Source organism: Papilio machaon, chromosome 27 (genome assembly GCF_912999745.1).
Source record: "Papilio machaon chromosome 27, ilPapMach1.1, whole genome shotgun sequence".
Classification (NCBI taxonomy): domain Eukaryota; kingdom Metazoa; phylum Arthropoda; class Insecta; order Lepidoptera; family Papilionidae; genus Papilio; species Papilio machaon.
This window is the reverse complement of record NC_060012.1, coordinates 396,825-407,969: the sequence shown is the minus strand read 5'-3', so window position 1 is coordinate 407,969 and position 11,145 is coordinate 396,825. Positions and strand designations below refer to the sequence as shown.

The window sequence follows — 11,145 nt, the reverse complement described above, 5'->3', positions numbered from 1 at the left end:
ACGTCTAGCAGAACGTTAACAAGCGTTGCCACGGACGGACAAAATATCCTAAATATTTAAAAAGGAAAGTGATTGATAGGAAGTGATTTTGATACGATGGCGGCAGGTGCGCTTATGTTCTCGGTGAGTTGGTTAATTAAAAAGCTTTTTATATTATTTTATTTCTAAGCAAAAGTATGTTGTTAATAAGTATGTAAATAATCCTTCTTATATTTTAAATTAAGTTGATATTGAACTTTTCTGTTTTTGGCTATATTAGGAACCTTCTTATGTATTTATTTTGGTTCTCTAATTTTATTCGGTTACTTTTTCGTAAGTTTATTAAAAATACAAAGTTGTACAATTTCTTAAGTACGAACTGTATTCTACTGTAAAGAATACTGGATATTGTACAGTTTAACTGAACAATTCGACTGTACAAAACTTATAACAGTACAGTTTCACAGTTAAAATGTGATCATTAATTTTTATATGGGATTCAGGGCCGCACATTTTTTATTTTGGTTTTCGTTTTTGTTCAGTGAGTTAACATTGTATAGATATGTTTATTATTACAGACATCCTGTATTACTCCAAAAAAATAATGTTAGACTTTGTTCAGTTAAACACGTGTTTTAACGTGACCGCCGCTGATTGATATTATTGACGTCAACGTGGTGATATGTTTCACCAGAATGTCTTCTGTAAGGTATTTCATTATTTATTGAAAGAAAGAAAAAACCTTTATTGCCACACAAATAATATAAAATAAAAAAAGAAAAAAAATTTATGCATAATATTACTTTTTGATTTCTGTTTATAAAGCATATTTAATTCGTGGCCATTACAATATTGTGGGGCTGAAAAAAAAATACAGAAAATAAATGAGACGGATGAAAATATATTTTTATGCAAGTGTTATACTGGAAATTTACTTCGGCAAATTTAAACGACACAAATATACAAAAAAAATATGTTTTACCTTTAGAGAATTAACATATTTTCTTCTATTTATATTCTTTTTCTTACTAATATTATAAATCTGAAAGTTTGCATGGATGGATGTTGCTATGTATCTCCAGATCAGCTAAACGGGTTTCGCTGAAATTCGGCATTCGTGTAGAACATAGTTTGGAAGAACACATAGGCTACTTATTAAGGATTTCATTTTAATTCCGCGCCGACGGAGTTGCGGCCGACGGCAAATAAATATATAAAAACACTAAGAAAACGCGACACTTTCGCATTTCATAATCATCATCATCATCATCATCATCATCAACCTGTCCTAAAATAATCCTGGACCCTATGGAGGGTCGACACAGTATGTACTACTCCTCCATACATCTATCAGTCATCATATCTCTTTTTCTCTTTCAGAATTTACTCCCTTCTTACACATATCCTCTTTTACACAATCCATCCATACTTTCTTTGGTCTTTCTCTTTCTTTAAGCCATTCAAATTCAATCTCATTACTTTTTTGCTTATATGATTATCATCTCTCCGCATAACATGTCCAAACCACGCTAACCTTCTGCTCCTCAATTTCTTGATAACTTTCGCATTTATAATATTAGTAAGGATATAAAGCTTGTAATAACTGACAACAAATAATGAAATAGAAGGAAAAACTTTTGTAATGTATGGAATTGTTATGACCTTATTCGTTTTGGACTTTCCAAACCGCGCTGTTTATGTTCTGAAATTGTTATAAAGTATTTTTTTTTATATATGTCATTGTATATTGTAAAAACTAATTGACTTAATATAATAAGAAATTATATAATAATTAGAAGACTAATAATTATGAATAACACAAAAGTTTTTTATCACGGGTTTTCACATGAACTTTAGTATTAATTCATGTTAATTTTTTTTTAAAGATAGTTTAAGGAATATTTTAGTGCCAGTGATTCGGCACTGGCTACCCTTATAGAAATTGTTATTAACCTATATAATTTTGCTAATTAATCTATATATATAAAAGAAAGTCGTGTTAGTTACACTATTTATAACTCAAGAACGGCTGAATCGATTTGACTGACTCGCGACTCCATCCGCGCGGAATAAAAAATACAAAACAGGGTAAAAATGATCCTATGTCCGTTTCCTGGTTCTAAGCTACCTGCCCACCAATTTTCAGTTAAATCAGTTCGACCGATCTTGAGTTATAAATAGTGTAACTAACACGACTTTCTTACATATATATAAGATGTGGCAAACGAGCAAGCGGTCACCTGAATCCGCTTAAATGGCGAAGCGACCGCCGCCCATAGACACCCGCAATTACAGAGGCGTTGCCTACCCCAATTGACGGAGGAGGGGACGCACAGAAATGGATATATCCTCTTCCTATGCGTCCCCTCCTCCATCAAATCCACTTCCCTTCCCATCCTTTCCTTATAATAAAAAGGTGGGAAGGGAACGTGGACTAAGATTAGGCTTCCGGCACCACACTCATCAGACAAAACGCGGAATTCCTTCCACTTCACGCCTATCTTCTGTGTCGTCGTGTTATTACACCGGTCGACTCGACCCATTCGTGCGCCCAACAAAAACACTTCTCTCGCTTCTACTACATTCATACATCTACGTATATATTCACATCGGTTTCGGGTGCTTTTAATACCGCCCTTCTTGAGTATTCCATCAACTTTGATCTGGACGGTAAGTAGTAAGTCCGTCTAGGCTCCAACCAACGATCTCGTGTTCACGATTCATCGTTGTGTGTACGGAGTGCGTTACGCGATACGTGACCCAACAATACAATATTAATATCAAAGATTTACGTTTCTTTGTGGATGAAGGGCCTTATAGTGAATGTGGAGAAGTGCTATTTTTAATTAAAAAAAATGCTTTTATTAACCTAGCTGTCGCCCGTTATTCTGTCTGTGCTGAATTAAAAAAAAAATTAGAAACCGATGTGCTCTTCCAAACTGTCTTTTACATCTATACCAACTTTCGTCGAGATCCATGCAGATTTCATCCATAAATCCATCTAAACATTTGCATTTATAATATTAGTAAGATTACACGCATATTCTTTTGTTTCTTCTCATGATTCCTTTTGTTTTTATTATTTTTACTTATCAATGCGGAGTAAAGAACTCTAATAAGCGAAATTAGATAGTTTATCGTACAAGGAGAGAGTTCGTACAGAATTTATGTCTAAAATTAGCTATAAACTACAAGTAATGAACGTCCCCAATCTGACTTCGAGCCCACCCTAAGTTAGTGACTTGGTGTTAGTCTACCACGCTGCCCCAGTGCGGGTTTGTGGACTTATCTAAATTTCTAGAAGTCTTTGAATTTCTTCTCAGATACATGCAGGTTGTTTTTCATCAATGTAAGAACATCGCACAAATATACATATGAAATTTTAAAATCTAAATACCCATTGACATTCCGGGAATTGAACCCGGATCGACGCTCTATTATTAGCTAGGATAAGACATATTAAACGACCAATCTGCATGTTCAAGTCTTCAAATAATAATAAAAGAGCGAAGATTTGTTTGTTTGTTTGCATTAAATAGGCTTTGAAACCACTGAAGCAAATTGAAAAATTCTTTTACTGTCGTGAAGCTACACTATCCCTGGGTGACATAGCTTATATTTATTACTAGATTTTTTCTGCGGATACGGATGTATATGAGCACCGGTCACTACGCTATTTTAGTTTTTTCAGATGGCCATTAGCATGTTTTCCACCTTATCATAAAAATGCGTTGCCTATTTTAATCGACGGAAGTGTTGAAGCACGGAAAGGGAATATTTTTTCTTCCTATGCATACCCTTCTTCGTCAAATTCAATTCCAAGAAAAGGGTGGGAAGGGGAAGAGAACTTAAATTATGCCTCCAGAACTCACACTCGTTAGGCGAAACCATTGTTGTAGTCGTCTTCCCTTTTCTACTTTTATCTAAGAAGGAAATAAGGAGAATGTGAAAAAAAAACCTCTCATGCATTAGTAGGGTAAAAAAGGTGATACGATGTCATCAAGGGGCATTTCATAATGTTTTCGTGGTCCTGTCAATGGTAATGTAACAAACATGTTACGTAACCGACTGTACCCCAACCGTGGTAATTAGGCAATAATAGTAAACAACACACGTCAATATTGACCCAATTATAGTCAATTTTCACAATAACCCGCACTGGGAACAACAACATTGTCCCACTTTGTGCAGAGTAGGTTTTTATCATTATCTATTACTCTATTGTTTTATCTAATTTAAATTGTTTTGATATGATACTGGGGTGACCAAGTTACTACTGTTATTGGGACATGTCCTACTTTTAGTTTTTAGTAAACTGCGGTAGGTAATAAATAATCGCTTATTTACATTTATACACTGTTATTTGTACTTAATACTTTATAAAGAAGGTACTTACAATATAGGTGTAATGTAGCCTTTGTGGAATTTGATAAGACACTTTTTTATTCTAAATATTTAACGGTTTACTGTTTTTTTTTAAGAGGTAATATATTGTTGAATTTTGTCGTAGTAACGAGCTTATTTCTGCTTAAGTTTTAATTTGATGAAATCTATTTTTTTTTCATTTTTAAGTTTCAATTAAAAGTTTAGAATCTATAACGTTACATGATAGCGTGGAAAGTTATTTTTTCGATATTTGATTTTTTACACTTGCATGTACTGTCCTGTATTTTAATTTTATGTTGGTTACCCTATCCATTGTAGTAATAATTAACGTAACATTTCCGATAGCCTCGCAATATCGCACAATAAAGGCCGATCGGGATTTTATCTCGTATTGTACTCAGATTCCGGTGATTTTTCATTTAATCAAAGATGATAGCCTAAAATTTATGCATCTTTTATAGTAAACAACGATTCTGTAAACATGTTTTCGTTGTAATATTATGAATGCATATGCATATGTATGTTTGTTACCGCATAACTCGAGAACGATTGAACGCATCTGAATGAAATTTGGAACAGAGATAGTACAAATTCTGTATAGTGCATAGACTTCATTTTTTTAAAATTCCATTAGGTCGTAGTCTCATCATCATCATCTCCTTGACCTTGTCCCACCTTTGTAGGGTCGGTGCACCAGGTTTCCGTCCTCCAAATCAATCTGTCTGCCTTCATCTCCATTGTCATCCCCTTCTTGATCATGTCACCTTTCATGCAATCCATCCATCTCTACCTAGGTCTACCTCTACCGGTGTACCCCTCCTCTCTCATACTTAAATGTCGTACTAATTAACTTGGGTCGTAGTCTATCTAATATATAAAATTCTCGTGTCACAGTTTTCGTTCCCGTACTCCTCCGAAACGACTTGACCGATTCTCATGAAAATTTAAATTTTGGGAGCATATTCAGTAGGTCTGAGAATCGACCAACACCTATTTTTCATTTTTTTTTTAACTGCGCGCGGACGGTTTCGCGGGCGACAGCTAGTTAAAGCTAAAAGTTAATCTTCTTAATTTTGATTTCTTAAACTTTTAGACAGTTTAGGTTTTGAAAAAAAATAATAACGCTCTAAATAATGGAGATAGATACGAGACGGAGATACCGAGTACATACAGTAATATTTTCCTTATAGGTTATCAATAAGGAAAATCTAGATATAATTAACAAAAATAGATTTAATTAACAAAAATAGATTTTTGTTAATTATATCAAGATTTTCCTTATTGAAATTTATTTCATATCTTTCATTAGAATATTTACTACCGAAGCACCTGTACAAAAGCATATTGTAAAATTTTTCAACAGTGTAAACTCGTGGTTATGTGGTTTTTGTTTCCATTAGACAAAGTAGCTTAGAGTTCAAATACTTCGGAAGGACGTAGACAGTTTTATTAAGAAACAAAAGTGACCATTTTTTATATTATATTGCTCTTCAGTTTCATAATACGAATCTTACTTTTATATTAGATCTCTTATAATTTAAACCAGCTTTTACCCGCGACTCCGTCCGCGCGGAATAAAAAATAGAAAACTGGGTAAAAATTATCCTATGTCCGTTTCCTGGTTCTAAGCTACCTGCCCACCAATTTTCAGTCAAATCGATTCAGCCGTTCTTGAGTTATAAATGGTGTAACTAACACGACTTTCTTTTATATATATAGACTAGCTTTTACCCGCGACTCCGTCCGCGCGGAATAAAAATTGAAAACGGGGTAAAAATTATCCTATGTCCTTTTCCTGGTTCTAAGCTACCTGCCCACCAATTTTCAGTCAAATCGATTCAGACGTTCTTGAGTTATAAATAGTGCAACTAACACGACTTTCTTTTATATATATAGACTAGCTTTTTCCCGCGACTCCGTCCGCGCAGAATTAAAAAAAAAAAAGAAAACGGGGTAAAAATTATCCTATGTCCTATTCCTGGTTCTAAGCTACCTGCCCACCAATTTTCAGTCAAATCGATTCAGCCGTTCTTGAGTTATAAATGGTGTAACTAACACAACTTTCTTTTATATATATAGATATTATGAGTTTTAATAACAAAAATTTTAATTGTCCACAGCGAAGCTCAACTTTCTGTCTCATCTTACTCCTGAATATAATGTGCGTGTACATACAAAGTGCGGACGCCCGTCCGCCATGGCTGTCTCCCGCCAGTGGGGTCTTTACTGAGTCTGCGGAGTGTCACACTGATGTAAGTAACTTTTTTTTTTAAGTAGAAGATGGATGGAATAGGGTTTGCAAAACAATGCAATCCAAAGTTTATGGCAATTTGGAATATTAATTTGGACATTTGGAATGAAATTTAGCGGAGTACATAATTTAAAGTATCAATGGAGATCCGCAAAGGTGGCGTTTTGAAAATTAATTTTGTAAAATTGTAGATTTTTTGGTTTCAAACGTATTAATTCCTTACAGGACGAACTCCTCGACTTGTGTCAAAGATGTGCGAAATTGACTAAGTCCCGTCTGGCGTACCCAGCCTGCTGTTCCACAGATCTAGAAGCTAGAAAGTGGTGCTCAGATTACGTGTACTTTGGAAGAGGACAGTACGATTTTTATACTATTTGAGGGTTGATTTTAATGGAACATGATTTTACCCATAAAATACCTAATTGGTTGTTAAAAGGACTATAAAAATATTAGTGTGGATTTCTACTGTCGTAACACTTGTATTACGTATTGCTGTCACGTGTGTGTGTATGCATATATACAACTATTTAATGTAGTTGAGTTCCACAGTTAGATTATGCGAAATTAATGTTTTGAAAAATGATTTGTTTTGAATAGTGTATAATAGAAAATTCTAATCATTTTGAAATAATAGATTTACGAGTAATCGTCGGCTTCTGAGACCAAAATCCCAGTTTAAAACATATTGTTATCTCTGGTTTTTTTTTTCAAAGACAACGTAAGTGCTTTAATTTGTCTGGGAAATTTAATTAATACGTACTTTATTTATGAACATCGCAGCAAACGGCAAAGGTTACGATGTGTCCGTGTTATGAGTTAGTAATATCAATAATCATAAAATATGTTGTGGATTGTCAGGAATTTTAAATAATATAATATATTTTTATCGATACTTGAAAAAATTAATTTAATTATACGGACATTATCGAAATACTTTTAAAATCAAGATTGTAATCATTTCCGCTATGTAGCAACTGTCCGTGTTATCATTATCCGACTTCAAAAAGAAGAAGGTTATGTTTTGTTATAAATATAGACAGATAATTATATCTATACTAGATTAAACTGGCTTTAAGTCCTCCTTGAAACATAAATTCAAATATATGTCTATTTCCCTTCCCACTCTTTTTTGTATAGAAAGGACGGGAATGGAAAGAGTTTTTGATGGAGAGGGGACGCATAGGAAGGCGAAATACACTTTCTGTGCGTCTCCTCCTCTGTATATTAAAGGAAGGCAACTTAACAGTAACAGCGTTCGCTTAGCCCAGGGATCCCCGAACTATTTTGGACAAGTGACCCCTTTTCCAAAATTAACTGTTACCTCAGACCCCCCATGGCCAAATTAACTACTTTTAATATCAAACCACTTATTCATAATGTTCCGCTAACTTAAAACAGCTGCTACAGAGTGTTATTTTTTATTCTGACTTAGGTCAATAGAAGACAGAGTGAGAATTAGCAATGATTTAAGTTAGCAGACTATTGTAGGAACCACCACTGGGAATCCTTGACTTAGCCCTATCGGCGAATTTAGGTGCTCGCTTGCTCGTTTGCCTTTATGATATAAAAAGAAATCAATTTTAATGGTTAATATTTTTATAACATTAAGGTTGATTTTCTATATTTATATCTTGTGATTAGATTATTAATATTTGAAGATTTATAGCAGCTTATATTTATAAGACGAATTAATTGTTACCTATAGGTTTCGACTTACATTTGTATTGATAAAATTGTCTATGTTTTCCAAAGAGAATGTAAGGAATAAAAATATATGGCAATACATGTCAGTCACAGCGAGACCAATATATTGGTACTGTGTACTATCAGGGAAAGTGGCGGTATCCCACATTAGAAGCTACAGTATGCATTAAGACGACGACGTGGAAATAATAACCAATAGGGTGCAGGTATTCAATGTGCTTGCACGAAAAATTACCGCTCAGTGGTACATGACTAATTGCATTTTTTTATTGCTACCTTATTGGTAATTTGTAAGAAGAGGCGGAGTTTGTCTTATTGTATGGAACAAGATAATTTTTCTGTATCCGGTATACCGCGGATTTCCACGATTGTACATACTTCTTAATGTACTGCTGCATTAAATAAACTTGCTTAATGCTTTGTGGGTAGAAAATAATCAAATCAAAGTAATGGCTGTGATATTATTATTATTAATTTGATGAGATTGCGGAAATAATTTTTAGATTAATATGAAGAATAAAATAAAAAATATCAATTATTGTTTTATTTAATTTTACTCCCAACAAATAGTAAGTAGCCTATGTGTTCTTCCAGACTATGTTCTACATCTGTACCAAATTTCATCAAGATCCGTTGAGCCGTTCCGAAGATATCTTCAAACAAACATCCATCCATCTAAACATTCGCATTTATAATATTAGTAAGATTTATATTTATTTTCTTTCTAGTGATTTTAAAGTAATAAAACTAATGTATAAAAATCCATAAATTATTTATTATTTACTATCAGACAATATCATAACAAGTTGCTTTATGTACAAAACTTTTACTAAGTTTAACTTTGTCTAATGTAACTTTGATTCGATCATTGGTTTATTGTACATTTATTATTCCTTCTTGACTTCTATTGCTAAAATACATAAGATTTCTCAAGTTATATAAAATAGAAATAACTTGTAAATATATTTTTTGGATTACTTAATGTTAATCAAATATACTTGTGAAAAAAAAATAGTTTAAATGTTGTTTTTTTTTTGTATTTCTAACTAATAACTTTATGTCTTAATTATAAGGATTTTTTATAACTTAACAAAAAAAAAATTGTGTAAAAATATCTATCTGTGTGTACTATTGTAAAATTAATAGGCATTTTAGTTTTATAGTCTATTTTAATGCAGTAACATTAATTATTACAATTTACAATTGAACCAATGGTCGAATAAAGTTTATGATTTTTTACAGTGATTTGAGCACCTTACTAATGTGCATTTTGTTAAATATTAAAATATAAAATGACAAACATCTAAAAAAAAAGCAAATTCAATCAACATTCAGATCATCAAATTATATTTTAATATTTTCCTCGCATTATTTATACATAAGTGCATCATTAATTTTATTTATAAGTCTGTTTAGTCGCACAAAACAAATTTAGTAACATTAAACACTGATGTGGCACTACACTTATAAAAAAAAACAATAATAAAAAGTTTTTTTTTTATATCAAAAGATGGCAAACGAGTTAACGACCACCTGAATTCGCCGAAATAACAAGGCGACCGTTGCCCATAGATATTCGCAAATGCAGATACGTTGCCTATATTTAATCAATGGAGAAGTATTTTCTGTTATGGTCGTGCCACATTAGGTTAAAAATTATCACAATAAAAAATGGTTACAAAAAGCGTTGTTATAGAAAACATTGTGGATTTTAAATTGAAAAGTTAATTACAAAATAATATTACTAAAAAGAAATTCGTTTTTCGTTGCAATCGTAAGAAAATAAAACCAATAAAATGTAAAATAAATAAATGCCAATTTACCCTACGGGCCGCATATGACTAAAAAGTAATTAAGTTTGTCCAAATTTACGCCAACAAAGAAAAATTTGCACCAACATAGATATATATTTACGCTGACAACTAAAACTTTGCACCAAGTTGGCCACTTTAAGGCCAACAGGGCAACGTTTTCCACCAACTTAAAACAACATTTGCGCCAATTTGGCGTAAATTGAACACGACTTATATCGCATACTTAACTTAGCCATTACTAAATCTATCTCTTTGGATAGTCTTCGACTTTACTAACAATATACACGGTTGTGTTTGTGGTTTACCGATCGAATTTGGTCTTTATTGTTATGCAAAAAGATACATTTTCGATCGGTTATTTGCTAATTCAACAATCTGTTGATTTCCCCGCTTGGACGGACAGACAAAGATCTCAACGTTCGGTATCTTTTTTTAAAAGCTTCCTCTGATATCTGTCTACAGAGTTATGTTTCAAAAGATTAACTGTTAAAAAAGATAAGGAAAAGTATTATTTCATTAAAAAAGAAACTCAAGTTATTCACACAAAAGAATCCCGAATACTGCGATTTTGTTTGTGACAGTTGTTTACTTTTTGAAACACAAAACTGTGTAACATTTTTTGCCACATTGACATAATAGTCAAGCCAAATACCCTGTTCACGGCATGACCGTGATCTGACAGAAATTTCCAACTTAGATCCCTTGTTTAGCTCCGTTGTAAAGATATGGAAATTACGACAATTAAATCTAGTCCATAGTAATTGTATGGAAGTTTAAAAAGATCAAGTAAAAGTCATTATATACAATAAAAGGCTTGTATACAATAGAAGGTTACAGTATACAATGGAAGTCGATTACTTTTCTATAGTATCCTTTTATTGTATAAGAAATTTCACTGTAGTCGTAACAACTTTTATTATATTTTATTCTAATGAGTCTTAAGTTGATCTTTTCAAAATAACGCCATTATAACCATACCTTTGCTTAATCTGAGACGATGTGATTCTAATT

At 32.7% G+C, this 11,145-nt stretch overlaps 1 protein-coding gene across 1 annotated transcript; it reads left to right on the top strand.

The window, feature by feature from the left end:
* On the top strand, nucleotides 1-7,029 carry LOC106711758. The gene is made up of 3 exons (XM_014504159.2): nucleotides 1-123; nucleotides 6,486-6,617; nucleotides 6,842-7,029. Exons 1-3 carry the CDS (start codon nucleotides 97-99, stop codon nucleotides 6,992-6,994), a joined length of 312 nt encoding a protein of 103 aa, XP_014359645.2. The 5' UTR covers nucleotides 1-96; the 3' UTR covers nucleotides 6,995-7,029.
* The last annotated feature ends 4,116 nt before the right edge of the window (nucleotides 7,030-11,145 follow it).

Excerpts from the sequence above, each read along its gene's own strand:
- LOC106711758 (XM_014504159.2), top strand. The coding sequence starts at position 97 with ATGGCGGCAGGTGCGCTTATGTTCTCG. Across the intron at positions 124-6,485 it reads CAGGTGCGCTTATGTTCTCG|CGAAGCTCAACTTTCTGTCT; the intron begins GTGAGTTGGTTA and ends AATTGTCCACAG. Across the intron at positions 6,618-6,841 it reads CTGCGGAGTGTCACACTGAT|GACGAACTCCTCGACTTGTG; the intron begins GTAAGTAACTTT and ends AATTCCTTACAG.